Consider the following 27,985-nt stretch of genomic DNA (forward strand, 5'->3'; position numbering starts at 1 on the left):
GTGACGCCCTCGAGGACGCACAGACTCTGACGCACTTGTCAAGAAGTTACGGCATAGATGGGGTTGCAGTCTCCAGGCTCTGAGGTTCAATGGAGTTTGGTGGGCAATTGCCACTTCCGAATCCTGCGACGCAGTCAACGACGGCCGAAGTTTGCCACTGTAATCACTGAACAGGAGTGATGACCCGGTTGGACCCTCGGTGTCTGGCCTCGTTCACAATGGAGGAGCTGGACTTCATCCGCTCGGCGTGCGTGTGCAGTGCGGACGCAGCTGCAGACGGCCCCAACGCCGACGACGACTCCAAGCCAGCAAGCGCTCAACGGATGCGCATGGAGATCGATGACTGCTGCTCCTGCGTCTATGACCGGCTCACGTACATGTGGAGGAAGAAGACGTTCAACCACTGGCGGCAAGTTGTGCGGGGGGCGCACCCTGCTGAAGCAGGTGAATCGCGAGAGCGCACGCGGTCGAGATCGTCTTCGTCCATGAGCAGAAACAGGTGTGGTAGCTTCATGGAGACCATTGGTGACGGAGTTAGCAGCAGCAGAAACGTGCTGTTGGATATCACTCCCGCGCTGCACATTGTCATCCCGTACTTGCGCGTTGACGACATTTACCGCCTCACCTTCACGAACAAGTCCGTTTGTCGTGAAGTTGGTCGCGCCACACATGCGCTCTCGTTCATCCCAGCGAGAAAAGTGATCCTCGACGAGAACATGCTGAACTTTTCGATGCAGTTCCCTAATTTGAAGGAGGTCAACCTCACTGGCTGCTGCAATCTCACTGATGAATCCGTTGACCAGCTCGCCAAAGTGTCGGGGATGACGTCTGTCGCGTTGAAAGGATGCTACCACGTGACTGACAACGGTATCCTCTCGCTGGCCGAGTCTCAGTCAAACTCGCTCACATCGCTCAATCTTGGGTACTGCAAAGTCGTGAGTGACGAAGGTATCGCCGCCATCGCTACCAACCTGCCGAAGCTGAGCTACCTGAGCCTTCGAGGTTGCAGCCAAGTCGGGGACAACGGCATTCGAGAATTAGCACGGCTCACGCAGTTGCAGACGCTCAATCTCTGGTATTGCTCCCAAGGAACCCTCACGGACGTTGGTATCTCTGCGCTTGCAGATGTTACATCGCTCACGAGCCTCAATTTATCCAACTGCACTCAGGTCACTGATGTTGGAATACGCTCGCTTAGCTCACTTGTGAACCTTCGGCATCTGGAGATTGCCAACGTTGGAGCGGTGACCAATAGTGGCCTGCAGGAGCTTGAGACGCTGGTTAATCTCGTCACGCTAGACATGGCTGGGTGCTACAACATCACTGACACGGGTACCCGAGTGCTAGCCAATTTCCCGAAGTTGTCATCGTGCAACCTCTGGTACTGCAGCGAAATCGGTGACGCCACCTTCCAGCACATGGAGTCTCTCACAAAGATGCGATTCTTAAACTTCATGAAATGCGGCAAAGTCACCGACAAAGGGCTGCAATCCATCTCGAAGCTGCGCAATCTCACGTCGCTGGACATGGTGAGCTGTTTCAACGTCACGGATGAAGGTCTTAGCGCACTTGCCGGGCTTGACCGGCTGAAATCCCTGTATCTTGGTGGTTGCTCGGGCATCAGAGACGAAGGCATCGCAGCGCTATCACAGCTGAAGTCTCTGGTGATCTTAGATCTGTCAAACTGCCGTCAAGTGGGCAACAAAGCGCTGCTTGGGCTGGGCAAATTGCATAGCCTCACCAACCTCAACCTAATGCGCTGTAATCGCATTGATGACCAAGGTGTCACTCACTTAGCGGGTCTCAAGCGCTTGAAGTCGCTGAATCTGTCGAATTGCCGTCTGCTCACGGATGCATCCACCAAGGTCATCGCTCAGATGACGAGTATGGAATCGCTAGTGCTTTGGTACTGCAACAAGCTTACAGATGTCGGACTGCTGAATTTGGCAACTCTCACGAAGCTTCACTCGCTGGATCTTGCGAGCTGCTCAAAAGTGACAGACGCGGGTTTAGCAGCGTTTCTCAGCATGCCCAGCCTCACCTCGCTAGACGTTGGAAACTGCTGCCTCATTACTGATGAAGGTATGTCAACACTGGGCAAGGTCACCTCGCTGACGTCGCTCAACTTGTCGGAGTGTGGAGAAATCACTGATGCAGGACTAGCGCACCTCCAAGCACTCGTCAACCTCACATCCATCAACCTTTGGTACTGCACGAAGGTGTCGAAAAAAGGCATCGATCACTTGCCTGTGCACACTGTTGAACACTAGCTGCTCGTTGTAAATTGCATGTATATGATCGTAACAATGCATTGCTGTCAAAATTGGGGTAATTCATTGCGATGGTGTAGTCTTCTTCTTTTCGATGACTACGTTCGAGCGAGCATCTTCGCCTACTCATACTGCCACACCTGCCAACTTCGCTTAACCCCGACGACGTGCAAGAATGGCAGCCAACTCGCTGTTGGCTCCACCGATGCCTCCGTTTGTAGGGGTTGACTGCACGCTTTCGCCAAACTTTCGGGCCGACTCCATGGATGCCTTAGCAGACTTCTTTGACGTCAGCGCGTGTTTCCTCGCTTCTTTCTCGGCCTGCTTCTTGGCTTTCTTTTCGGCTACACGTTGCAGACGCTCTGCTTCGCGTTCACGGCTGCGCTGCTCTTGGCGCTGAGCCCGCATAGCCAACTCTTCCTCACGTTGTCTTTCCAGTTTCTTGCGACGCGCCTTCTCTCGTTTCCGACGCTTGCGAATGTACTCATCGGGCACACCCGGCGCAACATGAATCTGCACAGAACTTGCATCGCCCGTGATTCTGTCGTGGCCTGATGACACGAACTGGATCTGCTGAGCCGGTGTTTTCGACAGCCCTGCGCTCGCTGCCCGGTGAAGACGAATTGAGTCGCTGAAGCTGATAGGCGTCACAACCTTAGCCAGTGAGCGTATTGCGTCCACTAGTGTGACTGCAATTTCGGTCTTCTTTTCGGAAAGAAGTAGCTGGTCTTCGGGCATCTCCGTAGACATGAGTCCGATGACCTTGTCGTACACGCGCACTGGTGTGTAGAAACCCAGATCTGGAACCACTTCCAGTTGCTTGCAGACATCGTTGCAATAGATCTTACCAGTGTACCGACAATGGTGGCGGCGGTTAAACAACCCAAATTTCTTGCCAGTGGCCATGCAGACCATTGTAGACTTGTTATCCGCCCAATTACTCTTGTTTGGCTCAGCCAGAAGTGGTTCCTGATGCACTTTAAGCACAAAGTACGGGTCTGCCAGTGTACTCATCGTAATCTCTTCAATCGCAGTTAAGCGAAGGCGACGACGAAGGTAAACCAAAGGAGGCACCCACGTGCTCTTCGGGTCCAGCACAGGTTGCCAGGTGCGTTTCTCCATTAGATACAAGAACTGATTCGTGATAATTAGAATCCGACCAACTACCGCAACAGGGGACCCATCAGGAGAGGCACCAACAATCGAACAGGCCTTCTCAATTTCATCCATGAACACAATCTTTTCAGAGTCACCATAGTGCTGGATAATCCCCATGACCGCTTCGCGAACAGTGTTATCGCGTAGGTAGTCGCCATCGAACGGACGGTAAATACTGACGCGTTGCCGCTGTTTGTTGCCGGATGCGTACAGTTTAGTGATATCATGACTGAGTTGCAATAAATGCCGACGGCCAAAATATTTCTTCCATGCCTTCTGAATCCGCATCGCAAACGAACCAAGTTTTTTCTCGCGTAGTTTTTCCAACTCAAAGAAGGTCTCTGGTGTCTGGATAAACACCATAGTCTTTCCAAGCTGAACTTCGTTTTCAAGCTGCGGGAGCGATTTCACAGCGGCACGCAGAACGGCTTGAGTGCCCTTCTTATCCGATCCACGGAAGTCCGGGTATGTTTCCTTGCTTAGAAGACGGAAACGATCCACAAAACGGCCATAGTCTCCACGGTAAGCGTAGCCCGCGCGGCGGACCTTTACGTTTTCAAGAAGACCCAGGTACTTGATCTGGTGAACCACCCGTCGATCGTCCATCTTGTTAGACTGCTTCTGGTCGTTAGACTTGATGCATCGAACGTAGTGGGGAGTGCAATCCATGAGTGCGGCCACGAGGGCCTCGCACTGCGTACGAATTTTGTATCCGGCCGTTTTGGCCATGCGTTTGTCGTTGAGGTCGATCTCTTCCGGGAAGATATACCGCATGAGCTTGTTGGAAGTTTCACTAATGATGAGAGCGATATCCTTGCTCAAAAAGTCCTTATTCGAGTCTCCAAAGCCATCGATGTTGTACTGCACATCACCTGCATAGTGCTTGATCTCAAACGTTTTACCACGTTTCGAGAAATGCGGGTGCGATCCGTGGATTCCCGCCACCTTCTCCAGGAAATTAGCATCAACGCTGTCTCCCTGGCGAGAGTGCATCGTCTTGACTGTGTCATCAAGAATGAGGAAAATACCAGGCGTAGGGCGCCTCGCCTCGATCAAATCGCACACGACCTTGTTGTTGAAGAACGGGATCGGGGCCCAAGCGATACCTTCGCGAGCGTATTCCTCCTGCTCACTCTTCAGCGTGAGCTCGATGAAAATCTGCTGCAGCTTTTCGTTGACGTAATTGATGCAGAACTGCTCGAACCCGTTCTTGTCAAAGATTTCAAAACCATAGATATCCAGGATACCAATCGTGGTCATATCGTCGATCTCCAGGATCTCACCATGCTTCTCCGCCTTCTTTTCAATGTCCAGCGCGTGGTTCACACGCTCCACCAAGAAATCAAACAGTCGGTCATAAACAGCCTTGGCGATGGAGTCGCGCTGAGACTTCGCCTGACTCGTGTTCTGCGGCACCTCGTATGACTCGACTTTGCCTCCAGGCGCCATCGTCTGCAACAGCTTGTAACACAGAGCGTGTTCCAGACGGGCAGCGTCCAGTCCCAGTAGGTCACACGCAATCTGCAGACTCTCGCGGTCGCGCACGGACGATCCTTCCGCATCCCCCACGGTCTCTGGCTGGAAGTGTACGTTGCCAATATGCAGCACGGCCGCCAGCGTCTGTATCACGAGTTCAATCTGTTTTCTCTTGATCCCTACGTGCTGCATGGCTGCCATGGTCTCGTCAAATTCCTGCGCGTCGTTCACGTCGTCGACATCGTAGCATCCACTAGCCTTCAAGTACTGGTAGCTCTCTGGACCCCCCCGAGCCAAGTGCAGCTTCTGTTTGGCAGCAGAGGGCAGTCCGGCTAGCACCTGGTAGAAGATGTGAAAGTTCCGCTCTCCTTTGCCCGGCTTGACAACGCGCGACTTCTCCAGCAGGTAGTTGGTGACTTTGCCACCCTGCGGTCGTCCAGCCGAGTCGAAGAGCAGCTCGAAGTACTTCCCGAAGCGGCTCGAGTTGTTGTTGCGCAGCGTCTTGGCGTTGCCAAAGGCCTCGAGCAGCGGGTTGCTCTCCAGGAAGGTGCGCTTCACCTTGTCGACGCCTGCGCCGCTGCCGCTGACGCCCGCGATGTAGTTCTGGATCTGCTTGGAGGCTTCAGTCTTACCGGCGCCGCTCTCGCCGCTGATGATGACGCACTGGTTGTCCTCCTCGCTGAGCATCGTGCGGTATGTCTCCTCAGCCGTGGCGAACACGTGCGGCGGCACGTCGATGCGCGCCTTGTGCATGTAGGCGCGCATGCTGTCCTCCCCGTAGATGTCCAGCCATTTATACGGGTTCACGACCACCAGCACGTGCCCGATGGACGAGTAGATGACGTCTGCGGCGTGGCGCATCTTGAGGTTCTCGAGGATGGACGTCTCGTTCACGGACGGGAGCAGCACCAGGTCGTCAACACCCACGACCACGCGCTCGTCCCCGAAGAGCGCCGTGTGCGCGGCGGCGGCGGGTTTGCGTCGGCCCATGATCGCTTGAGGTGAAGCTGCTACAGCTGCTTGAAGGCCGCCACAAGTTGGCGAGTGTGAACGGGGGAGCACCTGCGACACGGCCGAGTACAGCGTAATATGGTGTGCAACACACAACTAGGACGCCATGGTCTAGTTTAGAGCACAACCTAGCATACAGTCGAAAGTAGTGTTTTGCGATGTGGACTCATCGAGTTGAGACCGTGTTGGGGCGGCCATTCCCTGATGGGCAAGCATTGCTCGGACAAATCGCGTGTGACTGAATAGCGAGCACCATGAGACAGCGAAGCGGACCATCTCGTGATCTGGTCGGTGGCGGCGGCACGCCCAAGTTCGCGCGTCCTTCCATCGCCACTTGCAACTTTTGCATTGAGGGTGGAAGATGCCAACTTGCACTTGTTGCAGATACCGGTACTGTACCCGGTACCGTTCATAGCTGTGGATCTCTCGAACGACTGTCGTCAGTCCGTGTCGCATATTTTATGTGAGCCTGAGTTTGAGTACACACAAAAAGCGCGCGCTTTTTTGAAATCAGCGAAAAAGGCAACAACAAGTTGCCTTTTAAGCCGGCGAAGGCGCTGACAGCAAGTTTCCGTCGAGACGACGCGCCTTCAAGGAGCGGGGCGCATTACTCGCCTCGCTAAAATGGCCGCGAAAGTTGCTTCGCGCCAGGTGGGCCCGGAGTTCTCTTCCGGCGCAGCCGCGAAAATCGTGTGCGGCTCTGGTTTCTGGCTCGCTCCGGCGGCAAGGCGCCGACAAGAAACACGTGCGAGGCGCCATCAGTTCGGTGCAACAGCCGCCACCAACTTAAGCTGCCAAACAGAGGCGCACGACACTCGAGATCGCCTCAGCGGCAGGATATCAAGCGTTTTCCGGCATCGCCAACGCGTGGCGTGGCGGAGGCCGCACTGGGCTCGCGGTTTCAATGCAAAAGGGCGACGCGCGTCAGCTTAGCGTCGAACATGTACCACGTCGTCAGGCGTGACGATCTCCGACGACGCGAGAGAACGCTGCCGAAATAACACCGCCTTGGGTCAAATTGCTGTCGTTTGGGTGCTGCTGCCATCGGCTGGCAAGGGTAGGCAAAAGCCGCAATTGCGCCTCACGCCTAGGCCCGTTTTTGCCGCGGGGCTTTGCGCAGCCATCTCGACGGACCAGCGACGGGGAGCGTGCCGCCCGCGCAGCAGCACGCTCCACTTGCCATCGCCAACTCCGGCGGCAGCAACGGAAGACATACAGGAACACTAGCCTTGCTCCATGAAGTGTGGTTGCCATCACAAGCGTTGTCCTCCGCTGCCAGCGCGTCGTTTGAAGCGGATTCAACCGACCGGATGGCCGTTCTCTCGCCCGGTTACTTACGCAGTGTATGGTTGTGAAGCCCGTCTCTGCTCGGCACAAATGTCGCTGCTCCCTTTCGGGCCATAGAGAATCCGCTGGAAACCACCGCCGCCTGGAATCGCTGCACTCCCCAACACGCTGCGGCCCACGCAGGTCACCACAGCTTCGCTTCCCCAATGGCGTTCGCATCCTCCGCCGTCGAGACGCTGCGGCCCTCGAAGCCCATGTCGCCTGCCTCCGCCACGCAGCCCAAGCGGCGCGCGGGAGGAGGCCCCTCCTCCGTTAAGGACCGCACTGTCGTGGTCTTCGACTGGGACGACACGCTCTGCCCCAGCTCGTGGCTGCACGCGCAGGACCTGCTGCCCAAGTACCGCGGCCACCAGATCTCCGTCACGCCCGCGCAGCGCGAGGTGCTATCACTCATCGGCGCGCACGTCGCACGGCTCCTGCAGAAGGCCGTGGCCTACGGTCCCGTGTTCGTCGTGACTGCCGCCGAGTTCGGCTGGGTCGAGATGTCCTGCGCGCTGTACCTGCCGGCCGTGCAGAGTGTGCTGGCGCTCGCAGACGTCCACATTGTCTCCGCGCGAAGCTGGTACGAACAGACGTTCGGCCTGGGCGGCGACTCGGCCTCCTGGAAGCAGGAAGTCATGCAGCTCATCGCGCGCAAGTGCTTCGCAGCAGCTCAGGAAAGCGGCGCTCGCACGTACCGAGAGTCGGACTCGTACTTTAACTTCCTATCAGTCGGCGACTCAATGGCCGAGCGGGACGCGTGCTTCGCCGCCGTGGAGAACGTGCACCGCACTTTTGCCAAGACGCTCAAGTTCGTCGAGCACCCGAACGCCGAGGAGGTTCTGCAGCAGGTGGAGCTCACGCACGACTCGTTGGAGCAGATGTGCGGCTGGGATAACAACCTGGACCTGCGGCTCTCGCGCGCGCAGCTGGCAGAACTGCGGGGGTCGCCCATTTAAGCTGCCGGGCACTGTTAGGATACTCCACTAGGGACTAGAAGTTTTTTAGACATGTAGCCCCGCGTAGGACGAATACGCCGGGGCAATTTTTTTATAATATAAGCAACATTAAACAGTCATTCGCTGCAGCATCTTGAAGAGTCGCTGGCGGGGACGATGAACGCGAATCCGCTGGCCGAGCGCCGCCGGCTGCGTGTTAAGTGATCGATTGTTGTTGGCGCGCTGCACTTCAATGCCTGACGATGTGTATGTCCATGAGTAGAAACTTGAGAACCAGCGACTGGAAGAGGCGGCTCGGCAGCGACAGGGAGATCTTCAACGGCAACAGGAAGCCAACCGCAAGCATCTGGAAGACGGTATTGATATTGAGCTTTGTAGTTGGGAATTGGTCGCGTGACGCTCATGCTGCTTTGAGATGTGCAGAACGAATAGCTGAAGAGCTTCGACGTCTGCAAGAGCGCGAGGAGATCCGGAAAAAGAAGAAGGCGGAAGAAGAGCGCATTGCAAACCTTGAGAACGAGGAGAGGCAGGCGATTGCTGGCATTGAGAAGCAGCTGAGACTCGTTGGGGCATTTTGGACGTCTACGCTCATAATACCAACTCGAGATGAAGGGGCTCTGCCGATGTGTGCTGCAGTGGTGGCTGTGCGAGCTCTGGAGAAGCCGATCCTAGGACTGGAGAACGATGTGATCCTTGTTGGGGATAGCACTGCCAAGATCCATGCTTTCGATCGGAAGATAAAGAAATATCTCTTCACCTCCTCGTGGGGAGACGATAAGACTGCCAACCATTCTCTTCGAACGCCCTTGGCAATGGCTGCAACGCGTTGTGGACGTCTTCTAGGTAAGTGAGGAGTACTGTCATGAGCTGGTGCTGTGGATCTAATTTTGCTAGTGTGCGAGCAGGAATGCGCCCGTGTCGCGGTCATTGAGCTGCGAGTAGTATTTCAGTTGTACAGGACGTGCTTACTCGCTAACCAAATGATCGGGGGCCAGACTTGCGATTTTGACGCTTCAGCCGCCCGTACAGGTTTCATTCACGGCAATTCGCAGCTCACACTGCCCCGAGGAATTGCTGTGGATGACTCAGCTGGGGAATTTTATACTACGGACGAGGCAAACAACTGCATTAAAGTGTACAAGCTCCCAACCAATTCCTTAGGCAAAAGCGCCACTCTTGAGCGGAGCATTTCAGGATTGAAACGACCTACCGGCTTGGATCTTTCACATTACCACGTAATTGCGTGCGATACTGGGAATTCGCGCCTGGTTGTCTTTGCGAAGCGGGGAGCATTCGTCCAAGCTATAGGCCGCAAAGGGATGCGTGGCGGAGAGTTTTATGACTTGCGCGACATCAAGCTGGCGAACGTCCGAAAGGTACGCTCAGCTAGCTGTCTTGTGTACGGGTAGCATTCCGATCGACTCACCGTTGTGTGTATCGTGCATTAGCGCGCAATTACCCGAGGCATGCAACCTGAAGATGGCGCCGGGGTCTCGAACGAACAGTTTGAAGCTATCGTGGCAGACTGTGGTAACTTTCGTGTGCAAATTCTCAATGAGCGTGGCGAATTTTTGAGGGAGTTATCATTGCTTGGGAGTCGTGAGCAGGCAGCATTCCAGCGCGATCAGTTTGCATACTTGCGGGCCGAAATCGCAAGAGAATACGCAGCACTGCGCCAGGCTTTGCCTATTTTATCTGGTGAATGTATGGACGGAATTTACAGTCTTGCAAATGTGTTGCACCCGACGTGCAAACTTTACGCTCGCCTCACGTCATGCCAAATGGAATGGCGCGATAAACGCTCGCGCTTTCATCATCCGTTTGCGCTTGCGTACGCATCATTGGACAAGGAGATCGTAGTTGTCGACCGTGAAAATGCCAGCGTGTACACTTACAACTTCGACGCAGCCGGTTGCACATGGCTTGAGCTTCCAAAGAATCAGCTCCAAGGTGTTTGCAGTGTACATACTTGTCTCCAGCTCAGTTTTACGCCTAATAATCCTGAAGAGCAAACAAAAGATCTACCCAAGAAACGATGGCTGTACGTAAGTGACCCGATGGCACACAGAGTGGCCGTGATAGACTCGAACAGCCTGTACTTGCAGTTCTTCATCGGAGCAACCACCTACGGCGATCAGGAGCTTAGCTCCAACGGCTTCCTTCCTGGAGAGCTTAACCACCCGTCGTTTCTTGCAACCTACAGTGTTGGTGATGACAATGAACGTGCAAGTGAAAAAGGTGACCAGCCAGACCCTCCAACTATGCTGGTAGTGAGTGATAGCGGTAACCATTTTGTATCGCTTTTCGATGCCCAGAGTGGTTCATTTTGCGGACGCATGGGAGAGGGCTTCGGTCATTCAAACGGCTTCTTCAATTCACCGCAAGGCGTCGCCGTTTGGAAGAATCGACTCCTCTTCGTGTGTGACCAATGCAATCATCGCGTGCAAGTGTTTGACTTACCAACCCGCAGCTTTGTACGTGCTTTCGGTCGAGTGGGCACGTCACCAGGGGAATTCAATTTTCCAACGGGGATAGCACTCTGTCCAGCGCTTCCCGAGAATCCAAAATGTAGCTTTGGTCCTCATCGCTCAGATAAAATCGTGGTGGCTGACACTGGTAATTTTCGAGTACAGGTCCTTGATTTGCATGGTCAAGTGCAAATAGTCCTCGATGCGAGTATCACGCCATTTGACCAGCCTCTATCTCCTGTTGGGGTCTGGGTACAGCAACGCAGCGGTTACATACTACTCAGTGATGTAGCGAACTGCTGCGTAGCAATCTTCTCGAACACCGGTGTATTTCTGACAGCATTTGGAGCAACAGGAAATATCGACACACGCTTCGTCCACCCGATGGGTGTGGTCATTGTTCCTCAATACGCGGGTATTGACTTGCTATTAGCCGCTGATGCTGGACGGTGCGATGTCAGTACATTCCAGCTCCGGCTGTGAAATAGACGAACGACAACAACATCAAATCTATTTTCTTGGGGTTAGTCGCGCAAGTTGATTTCGCTCAACTCAACATTATCTTCACTGATATCAGAATCCGAGTTTAATCGCTGGGTACGAGCCGTTGAAGCTGTTGTTGAAACGAGAGCAGAAGGTGTGGTAGAACCACAAGCGAAATCATCGAGTGGGGTATACTTGTTTCTCCATCGTTTGACCAGCGCGACGACCACAACAATTCCAATGGCGACGTTGGCCGCAACTGCCGCAATCAGCAACACAGTGGTCAGCGTGCTCATTCCACCTCCGTTTTCTGTCGTCCAGACAATCGCATTGTCGCTCACATTGTACGTGGCAGAATTGCTTCCACCTCCCAGCGTGGAGATGTTAAAGTGATCCTCCAGGTTCGCGATGAACTCGGATATCACCGGGAAATTGGGAGTGCCTACTCCAGAGACCGCGTCCCAACCAGCAGCAGCGCTGAACGAATCTTCGCAGGGATTGTTGCCGCCACGCGGGGCACCATTGTTACCTACAACCACATCATGGAATGCATCGATGTTATTGTCGGCAAGGTAGTACAGAAGCGGATTAATAAATCCCAGTGGACTTTTCCCCGCATTTAACCGAACGTCGTTCCATAGCGTTACCATAGCGCCAAGTACAGGCGTGGATGCCGAGGTACCTGACACCGACGAAAGACGGCCACCCATGTAAACGAGAAAGCCTGCGCCAAGTGCTGCGACGTCAGGATAGGCACGACCGCTAGTGTTGAAGAAACCTGGAGTGGTCGGGATATTTCGTGTTGCCAAGTATCTCTCCACAGCTTTGCGCTGGTACTCTGGAATCGGATAAATGTTAGAGAACCCGCCACCAGACGTGATGATTCCACCGTTCTCAACGCTGCAGATCACCTCCTCGTTCGTACGGAAGAAAGGCTTAGCCGCTTGCTGAGCTTTCGTCAGAAGCATCGTAGCGCCGACAGTAGTGATATAGGGGCTCGAAGATGGCCATTGGGGTCCGCTCTGCTTGCACATATTCTCGACTGGCACCTTCTCAAACTCAGTACGCAGTCCAGTTACACCATCATCACCACCAGCGATAAGCACTGTGATCCCCCGTAAGCCCATCTTGATCAGAAGTGTGTCCAAGGTACGAGCGTAACCTGCTGAGACGTCGAAAATGTGTTCCTCGTCATCTGAGTAGCTAATGGAGATGACAAGTGGTGGGTTCTCCAGCGCAAGCACATCCTCAGCGAACTCCACAAACGGTTCATCCTCTGATGAGTACGGATTGCTGCCGTTCATGGTCCAGACGAATGTTGAGGCATTGCGACCCACACCCGTGATATATTGCACGTCGAGCGATGCTTCCGTGCTTGCCATTTCAGGACGGTTGGCTCGACCACCCTTTTCAATAATCTGGGGAGGACTCTCTCCAGGCAAATACTGCGCGTAGAAAGTTTTCAAGTCGTCTGGATTCCACACCTCGTCGTAGAACGAAGGCACGCATTGTGTGCTGCCGGCGTTCGTGACCACGAGGTCATCCGGAATCCCATACGTCTGTCGAATCGCTGCCAATGTGCCACCTCCTTGTCCATTCATCTCCGGCGTCTGCGCAGAAGTGGCTCCAAGCGCCCGCAGTCCCAACGGATGGGCATTGACACTCAAAAACGACACGATATTTTGCAAGTGCTCCGGAACCGATACATCCGTTGCCGCTCGCACCAGTCTCCGACGCCTTGTCGACGGAACACCCCGCACCTCATTTGTCTCATAGTGATGAATCTCTGCTCCTAACAGTCGCTCCATGTGCTTCACCTTCATTGGAACTTTGAACAAATTCGACGTGGCTGAAAAGGTCCCCGCGCTGTTTTCGTGCGCAAAATCTCCGACCCAACTCCGAACCGCATCTAGCGCACCATCCGCTGGTCGGGAAAGTTGATCCGCTTGGTGCTGGGCGAGGAACTGGCCGTACGACGCGTGTCTAGACCCAATAAACCAGTACGATCAGGTATCGGAAGGTCAGTCTGCTTTCAGAGTATATAATCAGCCCTAGCAATTGCAGCACGTACGTTGGATCAGAGACACTGTAGAACTCCCTTTCCATCGCGTTGAAGTCGACCGGGAGCAGCCCGATGACCAGCGGCACGACTTTCTCCGGGTCGGCGCGACTCTGACGGACGTAGCTGTCGCTGGAGAAACCACCGAAGCGCGCGGGCGGCTCCAGCACGGTGGCAAACGATGCGCTTGTCAGGGAGCAGAGTGCTAGCGCCGGCGCGAGCAGCCAAGAGCCCGCCATTGTGGGTGCAGCAGCTCACTCGGGAGTGCTGGACGCGTGCCGCTCGACGACGTACGTGCAGTTGTGCTGGCCCTTTTCTATTGGCAGAGGAGGCATACTTTGTTCAAGATAAAGGGTACGGGTGAATTAAGTTGGTGTACAGTGCTACCACTTCGATACAATTGACACTGTGTATCGAATATCCTGCCATATCTGTTTGCAATTTAGAAATGGTTATTTAACTTATTTATAGGAATTGGACCTAGGATACTTTGTTCCCTCTCTAAGAGACCGTGTATCGAACCAGTCACTTTGCACTGTACAGGATGATGTTGAAGCGGTCGACTTGCCTCTGCCAGCAGCAGATACGGGTATTGCAATTCCTCAGCGCTGTGGTAGACAATTGAGCTCTCAGCAGTCTACGATGCATCACTTGAGCGTAAAGGTAAACAGTCAGAGGCCTGCACTATAGTTGTAGCCTGGTCATCACGAGTCAAACAGCTGAACCACCGGAGGCTGGCAAGCAATGGGTCAGGCAGATATCGGAACTATTATACATAGGAACTGCGTGTAAGCTTACATGTACTACCAAGCCCAGCCGAAGCCTGCACCGAGATAGAGGTTGCCAAATCAAATTGTATGCGTTGGGGTCGCCCGACACTTGCCCTGCTTTTGACGACCCGTGATTGGCTCAATCGGCATTCGTCACCTTCCTCCCGATGCTCAAGTCCGCCCCGTTCGTGCCGCCCGTGTGGGCGTCGGTGCTGCGCCACCCACCAGCGAAGAAGCTGCGCCTAGGGCACTTCCCCACCCCCATCTTTCCGTTCTCGCCGCCCGGTCTACCAGAGGGTGTGCGCATGTTCATCAAGCGCGACGACTTCAGCGGCATGGAGACGTCGGGCAACAAGATCCGCAAGCTCGAGTTCCTGCTGGCCGAGGCGCTGGAGCAGCAGGCGGACTGCATCGTCACGTGCGGCGGCATCCAGAGCAACCACTGCCGAGCCACCGCTGCAGTCGCCAGGATGCTTGGACTCGAGTCGTACCTGCTGCTCCGTACCAACAAGCCTGAGGAGGACCCGGGATTGGTGGGGAACGTGCTGTTCGACCGGTACGGGGCTTAATAACACGAATATTGCAGCAATATTCTGAGTTGTTGCTGGTGCAGGATGCTGGACGCGAACCTCATCCAGATGTCACGTCAAGAGTACGGCAAATACGGCAGTGAGGCGATGATCAAGGTGCGGTGAGGTTGAAAGTTGACGCTAAGCTATTGAGTTTCTGATGAGAGGGTGAGTTTTGCAGCGTACGTGTGATCGTCTGAGGCTGGAAGGTCGCCGACCGTACGCGATTCCGGTCGGTGGCAGCAATGGAGTGGGCACATGGGGGTATATCCAAGCCATGGACGAGATCAACAACCAATTGAAGGTTTGTGCTAGCCTGTTAGATGCATGTGGCCGTGGGAGATTCCAAAAGATTGAACTTTGGCTGCGCAGGAACACGATCTGCGGATCACGGACATTGCGTTTGCATGCGGCAGCGGAGGAACCGCCGCGGGTATCGGTCTTGGATCGTACCTGTATGCGAAAGCCCAACCGGACGCAGCCCTGAGCTTTGATGCCAAAATCCCTGCGCACGCGTACATTGTATGCGATAACGACGAGTACTTCCACGGCCACATCGACGGCCAAATTCTACCAGCGATGGGAGCTGCGCCTGATATCTCCTCTCGGCAATTCCTGCAGATCACCAACGCGCAGGGGACGGGCTACGCTCGCAGCTCCAAGAAAGAGCTCGAGTTCATATATAGCGTGAGCCGCAAGACGGGTGTGCTCATGGACCCGGTGTACTCTGGCAAGGCACTTTTCCACCTCATCCGGGAGCTGAACGAGGCGCCAGAGGTAGGGCTGTATCAGTTGCAAACGCATGGCAATTGTCTTGGTGTCTTAGCTGTTGTGGCTTCATGTGCATACAGAAATTTGTGGGGAAGAGTATATTGTTCATTCATACTGGCGGTCAATTCGGAATGTACGACAAGGTGGAGGCGCTGCAGGAGGTCATCCGCCAGGACCAAGTGGAACGTTTTGTAATGGAGTAGGCGATTAAGACCGTGGTGGCGATGGCACCGCTCAGGCCGATGCCTCCGTACCGCCTTGATGCAGCAGCAGTAAAGTTGAAATGAATTGTCTTTCCTTGTGTTTGACCTTCACCGTTAGCAATAACGCCATTGCCATCGATGGCAAGCACCTCTAAACGTCAATGTATCCACTCATCCTAACCTGCTGCGCGCAATCGGCTGCGACTCGCTGGTCGGCACATTGCTCCGAAATGCTGCTCAACATCCTATCAACCGATTACGATTTTGTGGTTTGGTGGGGATGGGCGGCGCGTCATACAAAAACCAAGTCATTCATTGGCGTTGAAGTGCCGCCAATGCTCTGTTTCTGCCCTCCTGAACTGCCGAGTGACGCACCTTGAGCGGTCGCATCCCCACGGCGGCAATGGCAACGAGCCTGCTTGGCTCCACTCGCCGCTCCCAGGAGCTCACTTTCCAATTCTCCACGATGCTGGCAACCAAGACGTGCGTCTCGACCTTCGCCGCTGCCTTCTTCATCGTTGCTGCCCACTGACGCTCTGCTTCCGTGCTCTACAGACTGCAGACTGCCGGACTCACGCGTGCCATCGCTAGTCGAAGCGTCCGCTTCGCGAGCTCCGTTACGACCAATGAGACGCCCTACTACGATGTGGTAGTCGCGGGCGGAGGCGTCATGGGCTTCTCGACGGCCTACCATCTCGCTATTGCCTCCCCCAAGTTGAAGATCGCCGTGGTGGAGAAGGACCCGTGTGTACGTCTTCTCCATGATGCTGCCATGCAGGTGTGCAGATACTGACGCTATTGTGACGTCCATGCAGTACAAATATGCGTCGGCCATTCTTTCGGCCGGCGGCATCCGCCACCAGTTCTCGGAGAAGGAAAACATCGAGATGAGTCTGTACGGCACGGAGTTCCTGAGCAATATCGGCACCAACATGAAGGTGGATGGCCATGACGCCCCGGACGTGCAGTTCGTCGAGGGTGGCTACATGTTCCTAGCCAGCGAACGAGGCATGGACGTCCTCAACCAGAACTACGCCACGCAGAAGGCCTCGGGCGCCGACGTGCAGCTGCTGGACCCGGTGGCGCTCAAGAAGCGCTTCCCGTGGATCAACACGGACGGCGTCGAACAAGCTATCTTGGGAATGAAGGACCAGGGGTGGTTTGACCCGTGGGCCTTCCTCAACGCCTTGAAGCGCAAGAGCGTGGCTCTTGGTGTGGATGTGTTGGAAGGCGAGGTGAAGCACTTCGACCTGGGCGGCCAGAACCAGATCGAGAAGGTGCACATCGAGGTGCAGAACTCGCCAGAGTGCGGAGATAAGCGTTTTGACTCGGTTGGTGCCGGAGTTGTGGTGAACGCAGCGGGGTGCTGGTCGAGCAAGTTACTGGAAGCATGCGGCAGCTTCGACTACCCGGTAAAGCCTCGCAAGCGCTCCATGTTCGCCTTCCACTGCGCTGCAGAGGAGATCTGGAACGGCGATGCAGCCACACCGCTGGTGGTAGACCCGAACGGAGTTTACTTCCGACGTGAAGGTTCTGGTGGTCGATTCGTGTGCGGTTGGTCGCCTGAGCCTGAAGATGACTACGATGGACAGTCCACGGACGAGTTGGACTTCCCCGACCACAACCACTTTGAAGAGCAGATCTGGCCCACCATCGCACACCGCGTTAAGGACTTTGAAGCGATTAAGGTTTTGAGCGCTTGGGCTGGGTACTACGACTACAACACCCTCGACCAGAACGCTATCATCGGACTGCACCCGGACGTTCCGAACATGTACCTTGTCAACGGATTCAGCGGTCACGGCCTGCAGCAGTCCCCTGCCGCCGGCCGCGCGATTTCGGAGCTGATCGTGGGCGGCGCATTCAATACCATCGACTGCTCGCGCTTCAGCTTTGACCGCGTGCGTGCCAACGAGCCGTTCCTAGAGCAGGGAATCGTCTAGATGATCTCAGTTGCAACAACCATGGCGTCCAATTCACAATAAAATCTATCGATGCGTTAATGTCGATAAATGCACAGCGATGTCTTTGCGTTGGTATCATCTTGTGGTAGCGACCACGCGTTGATTTGAGAAGCTTCGGTGAGCTCTTGTACTTCTGTAAGACGAGCGTTAACCGAATAAATTACCTGTTTGTACCCGGAAATCTGTTCCTGCCGTAGCCGCACCAATTCCTCGGCGCAACGCTTTCCATCACGAAACTTCTGGGTACGCAAAATAAGCTGAGCCTCTCGTTCACGTGCCGATTGCTTGTACTGCACTGCCAGCGTCTCATGCTTGTCGAGCAGCTCGGCAAACTCCGTTTTCAGAGCCAATAACTCCTCCGTTCGTTCGTCCAACGCCCCCTGAGCTTTGCGAGCTTCTAACACCGCCGCGTCTCGCTCTTTAACGGCCGCCTCTTCTCGCTGTGCATGCAACTTCCACTCACTCTTGGCTTCGTGTAACTCCAGCGCAGTGCGGTGTTGCTCATTGTCCCAGCTTTTCTCCTTCAATCTGTCCATCTCTTGCTTCTCCAACGAATGAGATCTCTCACTCGTCGCAGATGCAAGTTGTTCTTGCAACTGCGCCTTCTCTTCCGTCCTCTTCTGCAGGGTCGCCTCCAGCTTGTCGATGTGTTGCTGATAATCTGCCACAGCTTGCTCTACACCCGTCGACGATTGCCGAGCATTCAACAGCTCCTGCTTGAGCGCCTCTACCTTCACTTGATGTTCTCGCGCGATCTGCTGCCACAACTCACGCACTCGTTTTGCGTCATTTTCCGTGCGTTGCACGAGCTGGTCCCTGTCCGCCTTGAGCTTTTGTGTCTCTTCAGCTGCCAGTTCGGCCTCAGCCAGCGCCAGCTCCTTCTTCTCTAGTTCCTTCTTCCACTTAGTTTCGACCGCCTTAAGTTCCGCCGCCAGCGTCGTGTTCTTCTGTGTCGCCGCGTTCCTGCCCAGCACCGCCATCTTGTGCATAGCCACCTCGTCCTCCAGCTCCTTCTCCAGAGTCATGTGCTTGTCGCGGGCCTGTTGGACCGCCTGGGCACTGCGCTGCTGCACGTGGCGCAGCTCCAGTTCCCGCAGCTGTGCCTCGTTCTCCAGCGTGGCTCTGGCCGCGCGTTCCTGCGCCAAGCGACGCGTGAGCTCCTCCACTTCCACGCGCAGCGCATCGCGTTCGTCTTGCAGCCTTCGCGTGAGCTCCGGCAAGCTCCCGGACGGTGGGGGGGGCGACGGCGGCGTCGATCCGACCGACGTATCCATTACGATACACTCAGCGCCAACTTTTTGAATTTGAATTGACGGTTTTGAGTTGGAGTCGATATGGATACATCTGGCTAAGTTTGAGAGGGTGTGGGATGATTTCTATCTAAAACCGTTACGCGCAACACGCATTTTGACAATGGCGCAGCACCGTGTCAACGTGGGCTACACTGTTGTTGGCAGCAATGCGATATCCACGACGGAGAGAGAACATCCGAGACCTTGGTGTGGCGTGCAGACGTGGATCTGCGGACTGAGTGCGCTCTCGGGCTTTCTGTTCGGCTACGACCTGTGTGTCATGGTGGTCGCACTGCCGCTTATCCAGCAGGTGACGGGGTTTGTTGTGGCTGCAAATTGTGGCTGATTCTAATGCTAGTTGAATACAGGACTTTGACCTCTCAACAACCTCAGCACAGAGTGTCGTGAGCACGCTTATGATCGGTGCCGTAATTGGGTCATTAGTCGGCGGAGTCTTCGCCGACTGGTATGGACGCTAGTGATGTCGTGTTTGAAAGAATTATCTGGGTTCTAAGTTAATGGCTGTGCTGGTCGCGAATTGGGGCAGGATTGGCCGGAAACCGGCAAACTTGATCACGGCCGCGCTCTTCTTAGCTGGTTCGCTGTTCATGACTTTTGCAGGGTCAATTCACACGATGCTAGTCGGTCGATTCGTCGCTGGTCTGGCTGTTGGCAGCAGTGGGCCTTGTGTCTCGACGTATGTGGCTGAAATTGCACAGCCAAAGACTCGTGGTGCACTGGTGACAATCAGTGAGGTGTGCCTCATTTTAATGCGGTGCTGCTATTGTAATTTCAAATTGACTAACGAGTTTGTTTGTGCGCACGAAATTTTGATGCAGGTCATGGTCTGCTTTGGTTGTCTCGTGTCAGTTGTTGTGAGCTCATCACTGCAAGGCAAAGAAAATGGCTGGCGTAAGATGCTTGGCATGACGCTGTTTCCCCCGATCATACAATTGGTATCCACCTCGCGACGACAAATTCGTATTCGTTCCCATCGATGTCTGATGTGTGGTGCTGGTTGTAGCTTGGGATGCCTCTCCTGCCAGAATCTCCTCGCTGGTTGATATCGGTAAGTTTTATGCCTTTCTGTATTGTGGCTCTGGCTTGCGATCTAATAATTCTTGTTGGTCATAGAAATATCGGACCAAGGAAGCAAGTGCCGTCTTGAAGAGGTTGCTATACAGCGACGATGCATCGCAGCAGATTATCCAAGCTCACCTTAATGTCGGAGTACGTTTGCCCCCTATTGAATCGGCTTGTTCATTGATTGCAAGGGCTAATCGCCTCAACGGTGTATGTGCAGACATTTCATCAAAGCTTTTTACACGCAATGAGCGAGCTCGTTACCGACGAGCTCACTCGCAAGTACGTTTTTGCAGTGGCTGAGGCGGCTGCTATGACCACACTTATCGATGAGCTGTTCGTGTTTGCAGGCGTGTCATCTTTTGCGTGACAATTGCATTCTGCCACATTTTAACTGCAGCGAATGCAATGCTGTACTACTCGAGCTACATTCTGGAAGAGCTGCAAGCAGGAAATAGTCACCCAGTCTCTGGCCTCAGCAAAGAGATCTGGGTGGGTATTGCCAAACTTGCGGGTGTCTGCTCCGCTGTTGCGGTTGTGGACCGCATCGGTCGTCGCCCACTGCTACTCATCGGGACAAGCCTCATGCTAATTAGCCATTTCATTTTCGCGGTATGCTTCTGGACACTCAGTACGACGCCCTCCGATGTTGTGCAGACGATCGGTGAATGGAATCTGTACACGTTTATCTTCGCGTGGAATCTGAGCTGGGCACCGCTGATGTGGGTGGTGTGCTCGGAGATACTCCCCGACGAATTTCGCTCCATCGGAATGGGTGTGACGTTCGGCATGTTCTGGCTTGGCAGTGCACTGGTGAACCAGACATTGCTTTCAGTCTTTCACGCTTTCGGGACTGGAAACGCTTTCCTGCTCTACACAACACTCACTGCTGGATCGCTTTGCTTCGTCTTCTTCAAGGTGCGTGCGTAGAGCATGCCATCGTCAATGCCGGTAGATGCATGACTAACTTGCTTCGTTGTTGTGCAGGTTCCAGAGACAGCCGGGCTGTCATTCGAGCAGATAGCTATGCTTTTTAACGAGCAGGTGGCACACGTTCCGTTAGATCACCACGCAGCTTAGCAGTGATGATTGATTTGATACTGTTGTTTATCAACGCCAATACATTACCCAGCGCTCATACTGCAGATGACACAAAATACACAAATACTCGCAAAATGTCATTATTCACCTTTGATTGTAAGCTATCACCATTTCGATGAAGCTGTCGGACGGCGGACTTTCGGCGGCTGAGCAGCAGCTCGAGGAGTTCGAGTGCATGCTCAGCATGTTTCCTGGTGACCAGGAGCTACAGGTTGGCATGCAGGCCAAGGCTGCGCTCGAGGAATACGTCGCTGAGAGCTATGGAGACACCCAAGTATCACGACCAAAATGCCGGATTCAGTACACACTTTACTACCAGGTGATACCATGAATTTTGCAATCGGAGACTGATGTTTGCTGTTCATAACCATTATGTGTTGCTATGTGGACAGGATCTAGCATTCGGCCGTGAGGTGCCGTCATTGACACTCACGTGTCCACCAGGATACCCTGAAGTTGAGCCTATGGCGTTCGAAGTGCACTGTCCTCAACTTTCACGCGTCAACATGGAGAGACTGCACGCCGAGCTGGTCGAGTTAATTTCTGCTGCTTGTGCGGGCCAAGAAGTGGCGGGCCTGCAGCTGTACCTGCACATGCAAGATTTTCTATCACAAGTGCTCTCCAATACAAACGTCAACGACCAAGAAGTTCTAGTCAGTGCTGCTACTGATGTAGTATCGCCGGTGGTGCTGGGTCGCCGAGCTATTTACTTCCACCACATCATTGCATCTAACAAACGGCGTGTGGTGAAGGAGTGGGCGTTGGAGCTGCAGCTTGGTGGGTTTAGCAAGATTGGCTGGCCTGGCGTCGTGATTGTCGAGGGTGCTGAAGATAATGTGCAGGAGTATGTGCGTCGACTGCAACATCTTCGCTGGAAGCAGATCACAGTGCGAGGTGAGCAGACGGAAGAATTAGGAGAAGTTTGCTCGGGAGGCCTCGAGTCGCTTAGGCGTCTACCTCGAGGGTTTCAGGAGTTCCCGGAGAATGGCATGTCTGACTTGGCTGCTGCGTGTCGTTCTGCTGGCCTGGAGGACTTATTTCTCACCACCATGAAAATATACGGGCGATCGGAGGATAAGGATGTAGCTGAGGGGCTAGAGTCTACTACAAAGGAGGGCTCGAGTACGAAGAAAGGTAAACGCAATAAACAAAAGTCTGAAACATGAAAAGCGCCCACGGCAAGGGCTCTATGAGAGGGGACTATTTACACTCGTTGCTTCTTGGTCTTTCCACTGGCAGCAGCCTTGCCACGCTTCCGCGGCTGCTTCTTGGTCTCCACCTTGGTCTGTACGTCTTCTCCCGCCTCCTCTTCTGCTTCGCTATCACTGTCCGTCTTCTCCACGGCCGACTCGCTTTCGGCAACCGGCAGCAAGCTCTTCATAGTCACAATACTGAAGTCCACGAGGTAAGACATCTGAAGCATGCGGTCAATGCGCTGGAAGTGACGTTCGCTGTAAGCAATTAGGGCCTCCACAGTCTTGGAAGCTCCATCCAGCGATTTCAAGCGGCTAGGAGGCAGCTCGCGAAGAATCGAGCTTACCAGAACCTGGCACACACTCGTGTTGCGGGCGTTGGTGTTCCAGTCACGCAGCCACTCCATCAACGTCGTGAGCTGCTCGTCCTCCAGGCTGAGTACAACTGGCGCATAGATGTCCTCAGGCGAAAAGTTGTCCGGGTCAATAGGCTTGCCGCCTGGGAGCATGGGTTGGTCCTTGTGCCGCGGGCCTTCAAGCAGATCGCGCAGGATCTGCAGCATGCGGTTTGGGTGGTTCAGCTCAAATGCGAGCTGCACGGCATCCAGCAACTTGTTGGTGCGCAGGCAATTGAAGAGTTCCTGCTCCTTCAACAGCTTGGAGTCGCGGTCATCCTGCTGAGCGCGCTCCTCCTCTTCCGTGAAGTCACGCCAAAGATTGATGGTAGAATCGGCACCACCACTGACCATCTCGGAGCTGTCCTTCGACACAGCGAGAGCCCAAATCTTATCCTCGTGATTGTCCAGCGTAGCCTCGCACTCGTTGCTCTTAATGGTCCAGAGCTTCACGAGTCCGTCCGCACCCGCCGACAGCAACTGCATACCAGCGCAAGCGAACTGCACATTCAGCACAGAAGCCGTGTGGCCCTCAAACGTCTTCAAGCACGAGAAGTCCTTGGCTGACCACACCTTGACAGTCTTGTCGCCACTGGCAGACGCAAGACACTGGTCAACCGGGGAAAACTCCACAGCCCACACACCACGCTTGTGGCCCCGGCAAACACCAGCCAACGTCAAAAGGCGACCGGCACCTCCCTGCTGCGAGTGCCACACTTTAATAAGCTTATCCTGTGACGCGCTAGCAATAAAGCGGTCATTTGGCGAGACCGCAAGGGCGTTCACATCCTTGTCGTGGGCCTTAACAGCGCCTAGGGTGGAAATCGACAGCTCCGTGGGTGCAAGCTTTGCAGGTGTAGCGTAGGAGCCAGCGAGCGGCTGAAGGCTCCACATCTTGAGAGTTTTGTCCGAGCTACCAGTCACAAAGAAGGCAGCACCTGTAGCAAAGCTGGAAGCGCGCTGCGACATAGCAACAGCACCAAGAGCCTCAGTGTGGCCCGCGCAAGTAGCCACACAACGCGGTTGAGTCTTGCTTGTTTTCTTCCCACCAGTAGGCCGCAGATCCCAAAGCCGAGCGGTTCTGTCCTTTGAAGCACTCACAAGCCATCGTCCATCTGGAGAAACCGAAAGTGCCATCACAATATCCGTGTGTCCCGAGAGGAGGTCGCAAGACAGCGTGTTGCGGTTCAAAAGACGGATTTGTTCGCTGTTTGTGGCCACCGCAAGCAAATCCGAAGGCGCTCCACTAGCATCAGCTGCTGGAATGTACTTGAGGTTGAGGATGTCGTCGTTGTAGCCGATAATCTGCGTGCGTCGGGACAATTTTTCATCAAACACCAGGAAGTTCTGCTCCGAAGACACAACGACAACCTCGCTGCGAGCAGCACTCAGCAGCAGATCCGTGTACGTAAGAGCCGCCGAGGCATCCGACTTCTGTGTGAACACTGTTTCGCAAGCGCTACCGCTGCTGCGCCACATCCTAAGCGTACCCATCTCTCCAGCAGTCAGGAAGTAGATGGCCTTGTTATCCTGCGACTTTCCAGCCGCGTTCGTGACGCACTTGAACACGGATGGCACCACTATGAGTCCTTCAATAGCTTCGTGCACCAGCACCGTCTTGCTAAGCTTGTTGTCCCTCAAGTTCCAGAAGTTCACCACCTTATCACGGCCAGCAGACAGCATGGTGTATCCATCTTCTGAGAACGCCACACTGGTGACGAGACTCATGTGGTCCTGGATGCATGCCACCTGCTTTTGTGTGTACAAGTCCCAGACGCGCACCGTGGCATCGTCACTGGCTGACACGAGCGACAGTCGCGCAGCGTCCGGGTGGAACTGCACGAGAGTCACGATACCGGAGTGTCCGCGGAAGTTGTGCGTGCAGAAGCCTTTGTCCACGTCGAACACCTTGACCGTGCGGTCGCTGCCTCCGGTGGCCAGCAGGGTACCCGACGGGTCGAAACCCATTGCCAGCACGGGCGTCTCGTGTGCCTTGATCGTGCGGACACACTTGAAGGTGTCCAGGTCCCACACACGCAGCAGCAGGTTGCGGCCGGCCGTCACGAGTTGGTTCTTATTGCCTGGACGCACGGCGAACACCACGAAGGATTCCTTGGCCTCCTCGTCCTCCACATCCTGCTGCAGAGTGCGTTTCAGCTCTCCGGTCTCGGCGTCCACGATGGCCACGTCGTCGTGCAGCATGCAGGCAATGAGCGCCTTGGGCTCCGAGTCGGGGCCGGCGCGGCCATGGAACAGCTCCACTTTTCCGCCTGTGTACACGCCCGCGTGCGTCTTGACAGTGCGCCAGTTCTTGGAGAGCCCTGAGTGGCTCGAGTAGCTGCCGGAAGCACCGGAAGCAGCCTGCGCAGCGTCCGTCATGATGTCGGGCGGAGGGTTACTGTGTGCGGCACTTCCAGTGGAATTTGACTGGAGTGCAGCTTTGGACAGAGGGTACTGAAATAATAGTTGTTACGTGGCACACATGAAATTTTGTTTGTCTCGGTGTTCGACACATGGCTACATGATATTGAAAAGCTGATCTTGACCTCAGCGTGTCCAGCGATGACGGAGCCCGTTTCGCGTATTGCTAACTCGAAGGTGAAGTTCTGGCCCAGCTAAGCAGTTGCCTGCCTTCGTGTTCTGATTCTCGGGCCTATTTTTGGTGGAGGACGACAACCTGCCCGCTTCTGACGATTACCCGTCTACTCAGAAGCGCTCAGCTGTTGTTCGTTGCGCTGAACAACTCCAATTTTGCCTGGTTCGTTGGGTTATCGGCAGAACCGAACAAGCTGCTTGCGAGTTTGCTGGCAAGTGAAACGAATCGGTAGGGCTATGGGGCTCTACTTGAGCTGCGCGTACAATTCCGTCTTTGCGACGCCGAATGACCGAAGGCCACGCAAGCTCACGCGCGGGCAAATATTGGTCGTGAACAAGCACTTACCGAGTTTCCCGTACTACACAACCTTCACCACAAGTCACAGAATGACTGCAGCCGCCTTCCGCCGTCAACCAACAGTAAAAGAAGCACCAATAACTCGCAGAGCAGCACGCGCATCACTCAGCTCTACGACACATTCTACGCGTTCCTGGATCACAACTCATCAGCTCTCAAGCCAATCTTCCGGCCTTCAATGGCTGTGCGCAACAACGTGCTGGATTATATTAGCGCTGGCTTGCGGACTATTCTCGTTAGAGACAATATGGTGGAGTGCGTGGAGAATCTGACGCATACATCTGTGTTTTTGGCATCAAGATGGACCACTACGACCCGCTGGGTGTCACTCTCTTATTTGCCATGAAGGAGTGCTCCGGTGCGTTGTGGACTCCTCAAGTAGAAGAGGCCTGGCGCCGACTGTACGCTCGCTGCTGCGTCATCCTACGCTCACCGGCGTACGATGGCCGCCAGCACGCGACCAAGACTGGCGAGATATCCAAGGGGGGAGGTAGCCCCAACATCAACGACCTCCAGTCCAATTTATGCCCGCAATCGATCAAAGAGAACTCAATCGCTCCAGCCAGCACAACATCAGGTAACAGTGTCCGTATGAATGAATCAGCATAGACTGGTAGCCAAAGAAACAATAATATGTATGACTCGTACAGTCTGAGGCCTTGGCTAAATCTTCATTAGAATTGATCTGTTTGGAGGGGTTTCGAGCTTTCATCGCACAATTTGTTAGGCAAACATGGAGACAGAGACGCAGACTGCCGTGAAGGCTGGCGACGTGGCCAAGCTGCAGAAGCTCTTGGAGAGCGGCGTCAATCTGGACACCAAGGACGAGGATGATCGGACGCCGCTGCATTGGGCCTGCGCCACGGGTCGCCTGGACGTCGCTGAGTTCCTCCTGGAGCACACGCAGGCCGCTGTCAACGTGCAGGACGACGCTGGGTGGACCCCACTCATGAGCGCCGCCTCTGCGGGCCACGGAAACATCGTCGGTCTGCTGCTAAGCAAGTGAGTAGATGTTTGGATGCACACAATTCATTGAGCTAATGGCTTTTTCCTCCTTTTGCAGAGGTGCCGATGCGAACGTTCCTAATGAGAATGGGCAGATCCCGTTGCACTACCACAGAGGTAGAACGGGTAGAAGGGTGGTAGAGTATACTGAGAGCAATAGATCAAGTCTCATTGAGTTGTTGTTGGTGTACAGGGCGGCAAGAGATCGCCGAGTTACTGTTGGACTACACGCGGGATGTCAACCAAGCGGTGAGAACTGTATACGTTCCGTGGTTTTAACGTTTATATATGGGCTAAATGGTTCTATGCGGGGTGATACGTTGCAGGATAATATCGGAAGTACTCCGCTCATGCGGGCTATGGGCGGCAAGCCCAGTCCGGGTTCGTGTGATGTTCTGATGTACATTGTCGCTACGTCCAGCTTTGCTGATATCGCTGTGCGTGTTTTAGTTATTATCGCTCTCCTTCTTGATCACGGTGCTAAGGTCAATACTCGTGACGTTGGTGGAAACACCCCGTTGCACTTGGCTATCAGCGAGGGCTATGAGGATATCGCGCGTTTCTTGGTGGAGAATGGAGCCAACCCGAACGCGAAGAATAAGGACGAACAGCGATGTGTGGATTTGGCGAAGTCTGCATTCCGTGCAGAGATCCAAATGCTGGTGGCAAAGAAGAAGGAAGGCGGGCACCCGTGATTGAGATTTGGCACGTACATGTAGAAGATATAGTCGATTTCAATGCGATTCAAGGCCGCGAGAAAAAAACAAATGGGGTATCTCTGTTGTTGTTACACTTCATCTCTACGCTGCCGACGATTTTTATTGCTGACTTGTTCTGTTGTTGAATGAGCTCTGCCCATGCTGCTTAGCGCACTAGTCGTCATCTGATCCGCTAAGGTCGAGATCTGGAATGTTGACTAAGATGAGGATGGAGGCGTGGCAGTAGATTCTTTTCCATGCGCTCTCGATGGTCTCATTCCAGTCTTCTCCACAGGTGAGCCGCATACCTTGGATAAGTGAATCGCCAAGCGGGTCAAAGTCTTCTGGTTTCACGCCGATCTTAAGATGTACTAGTGCGAGGTTCATCACCTTCTGCACCAGATCTTCTGACGATAACAGTGACTTCATACCGCTGCTGATGTGTACGATCACGCGACTTTGAATCTGAACGGATGCTTGGAACAGGGGCTTCATGTGCGGGTAGTGCTCGAAAAGGTACTTGTAGAAGTTTTCATACAGGAGCCCGATTTTGGTGCCGGAGCCGACAGCATGGTGTGCGTCTGTGTGAATATTTTCCTTGAAGACTCGCTCCCAGTGCTCGAATGCTACAAGTCGATCATCATTGTCGGACGGATCTGTGATCGGAAAGTGCGGCATGTAGCGCTTGATGATGCGGCAGTATTGTTTGGAGAACTTGGGACGGCTTGGTGTGCCGTGATGGCCTCCAAAACTAGCGCCAACGCCCATTCTCACTTAC

The 27,985-nt window shown here is 54.4% G+C and overlaps 13 protein-coding genes across 15 annotated transcripts; 8 read left to right on the forward strand and 5 right to left on the reverse strand.

Moving 5' to 3' along the window:
* Window positions 1-179: 179 nt before the first annotated feature.
* On the forward strand, window positions 180-2,270 carry KRP23_6312 (F-box/LRR-repeat protein 14; the record flags this gene model as incomplete). Its single annotated transcript, XM_067891489.1, has 1 exon — window positions 180-2,270. One exon carries the CDS (start codon window positions 180-182, stop codon window positions 2,268-2,270), a length of 2,091 nt encoding a protein of 696 aa, XP_067745839.1.
* Window positions 2,271-2,423: 153 nt separating this feature from the next.
* On the reverse strand, window positions 2,424-5,894 carry KRP23_6313 (the record flags this gene model as incomplete). 2 transcript variants are annotated; one of them, XM_067891491.1, is made up of 1 exon in its annotated part: window positions 2,424-5,894. In XM_067891491.1, one exon carries the CDS (start codon window positions 5,892-5,894, stop codon window positions 2,424-2,426), a length of 3,471 nt encoding a protein of 1,156 aa, XP_067745841.1. The 2 variants fall into 2 exon arrangements, with proteins under 2 accessions (XP_067745841.1, XP_067745840.1); XM_067891490.1 differs by having other exon boundaries at window positions 2,424-5,105.
* Window positions 5,895-7,408: 1,514 nt separating this feature from the next.
* Window positions 7,409-8,200, forward strand: KRP23_6314 (uncharacterized protein; the record flags this gene model as incomplete). The annotated part of the gene is made up of 1 exon (XM_067891492.1): window positions 7,409-8,200. The coding sequence occupies one exon, from the start codon at window positions 7,409-7,411 to the stop codon at window positions 8,198-8,200; it is 792 nt and encodes a 263-aa protein (XP_067745842.1).
* Window positions 8,201-8,356: 156 nt separating this feature from the next.
* Window positions 8,357-11,151, forward strand: KRP23_6315 (the record flags this gene model as incomplete). Of its 2 annotated transcripts, XM_067891494.1 has the most annotated exons (6): window positions 8,357-8,395; window positions 8,463-8,556; window positions 8,624-9,043; window positions 9,095-9,576; window positions 9,649-10,150; window positions 11,102-11,151. In XM_067891494.1, the coding sequence occupies 6 exons, from the start codon at window positions 8,357-8,359 to the stop codon at window positions 11,149-11,151; spliced, it is 1,587 nt and encodes a 528-aa protein (XP_067745844.1). The 2 variants fall into 2 exon arrangements, with proteins under 2 accessions (XP_067745844.1, XP_067745843.1); XM_067891493.1 differs by lacking the exons at window positions 9,649-10,150; window positions 11,102-11,151 and having other exon boundaries at window positions 9,106-9,131.
* A 103-nt stretch (window positions 11,152-11,254) lies between these two features.
* On the reverse strand, window positions 11,255-13,449 carry KRP23_6316 (Tripeptidyl-peptidase 1; the record flags this gene model as incomplete). Its single annotated transcript, XM_067891495.1, has 3 exons — window positions 11,255-11,410; window positions 11,493-13,134; window positions 13,223-13,449. 3 exons carry the CDS (start codon window positions 13,447-13,449, stop codon window positions 11,255-11,257), a joined length of 2,025 nt encoding a protein of 674 aa, XP_067745845.1.
* A 698-nt stretch (window positions 13,450-14,147) lies between these two features.
* On the forward strand, window positions 14,148-15,523 carry KRP23_6317 (Bifunctional D-cysteine desulfhydrase/1-aminocyclopropane-1-carboxylate deaminase, mitochondrial; the record flags this gene model as incomplete). Its single annotated transcript, XM_067891496.1, has 5 exons — window positions 14,148-14,536; window positions 14,594-14,666; window positions 14,731-14,853; window positions 14,922-15,326; window positions 15,401-15,523. 5 exons carry the CDS (start codon window positions 14,148-14,150, stop codon window positions 15,521-15,523), a joined length of 1,113 nt encoding a protein of 370 aa, XP_067745846.1.
* A 403-nt stretch (window positions 15,524-15,926) lies between these two features.
* On the forward strand, window positions 15,927-17,466 carry KRP23_6318 (FAD-dependent oxidoreductase domain-containing protein 1; the record flags this gene model as incomplete). The annotated part of the gene is made up of 3 exons (XM_067891497.1): window positions 15,927-16,006; window positions 16,079-16,271; window positions 16,339-17,466. 3 exons carry the CDS (start codon window positions 15,927-15,929, stop codon window positions 17,464-17,466), a joined length of 1,401 nt encoding a protein of 466 aa, XP_067745847.1.
* Window positions 17,467-17,522: 56 nt separating this feature from the next.
* KRP23_6319 (uncharacterized protein) lies at window positions 17,523-18,761 on the reverse strand (the record flags this gene model as incomplete). Its single annotated transcript, XM_067891498.1, has 1 exon — window positions 17,523-18,761. One exon carries the CDS (start codon window positions 18,759-18,761, stop codon window positions 17,523-17,525), a length of 1,239 nt encoding a protein of 412 aa, XP_067745848.1.
* A 139-nt stretch (window positions 18,762-18,900) lies between these two features.
* Window positions 18,901-20,942, forward strand: KRP23_6320 (putative metabolite transport protein YwtG; the record flags this gene model as incomplete). The annotated part of the gene is made up of 9 exons (XM_067891499.1): window positions 18,901-19,089; window positions 19,148-19,245; window positions 19,327-19,534; window positions 19,619-19,735; window positions 19,804-19,848; window positions 19,914-20,009; window positions 20,083-20,144; window positions 20,213-20,780; window positions 20,850-20,942. 9 exons carry the CDS (start codon window positions 18,901-18,903, stop codon window positions 20,940-20,942), a joined length of 1,476 nt encoding a protein of 491 aa, XP_067745849.1.
* A 136-nt stretch (window positions 20,943-21,078) lies between these two features.
* KRP23_6321 (RWD domain-containing protein 2B) lies at window positions 21,079-22,129 on the forward strand (the record flags this gene model as incomplete). Its single annotated transcript, XM_067891501.1, has 2 exons — window positions 21,079-21,282; window positions 21,356-22,129. 2 exons carry the CDS (start codon window positions 21,079-21,081, stop codon window positions 22,127-22,129), a joined length of 978 nt encoding a protein of 325 aa, XP_067745850.1.
* Window positions 22,130-22,167: 38 nt separating this feature from the next.
* KRP23_6322 (Transducin beta-like protein 3) lies at window positions 22,168-24,930 on the reverse strand (the record flags this gene model as incomplete). Its single annotated transcript, XM_067891502.1, has 1 exon — window positions 22,168-24,930. The coding sequence occupies one exon, from the start codon at window positions 24,928-24,930 to the stop codon at window positions 22,168-22,170; it is 2,763 nt and encodes a 920-aa protein (XP_067745851.1).
* Window positions 24,931-26,237: 1,307 nt separating this feature from the next.
* Window positions 26,238-27,204, forward strand: KRP23_6323 (26S proteasome non-ATPase regulatory subunit 10; the record flags this gene model as incomplete). Its single annotated transcript, XM_067891503.1, has 5 exons — window positions 26,238-26,506; window positions 26,568-26,626; window positions 26,703-26,758; window positions 26,836-26,890; window positions 26,960-27,204. The coding sequence occupies 5 exons, from the start codon at window positions 26,238-26,240 to the stop codon at window positions 27,202-27,204; spliced, it is 684 nt and encodes a 227-aa protein (XP_067745852.1).
* A 177-nt stretch (window positions 27,205-27,381) lies between these two features.
* KRP23_6324 (uncharacterized protein) lies at window positions 27,382-27,975 on the reverse strand (the record flags this gene model as incomplete). Its single annotated transcript, XM_067891504.1, has 1 exon — window positions 27,382-27,975. One exon carries the CDS (start codon window positions 27,973-27,975, stop codon window positions 27,382-27,384), a length of 594 nt encoding a protein of 197 aa, XP_067745853.1.
* Between the last annotated feature and the right edge of the window lie 10 nt (window positions 27,976-27,985).

This window comes from Phytophthora ramorum, assembly GCF_020800215.1.
Source record: "Phytophthora ramorum isolate Pr-102 chromosome Unknown Phyram_PR-102_s0005, whole genome shotgun sequence".
Taxonomy (NCBI): domain Eukaryota; phylum Oomycota; class Peronosporomycetes; order Peronosporales; family Peronosporaceae; genus Phytophthora; species Phytophthora ramorum.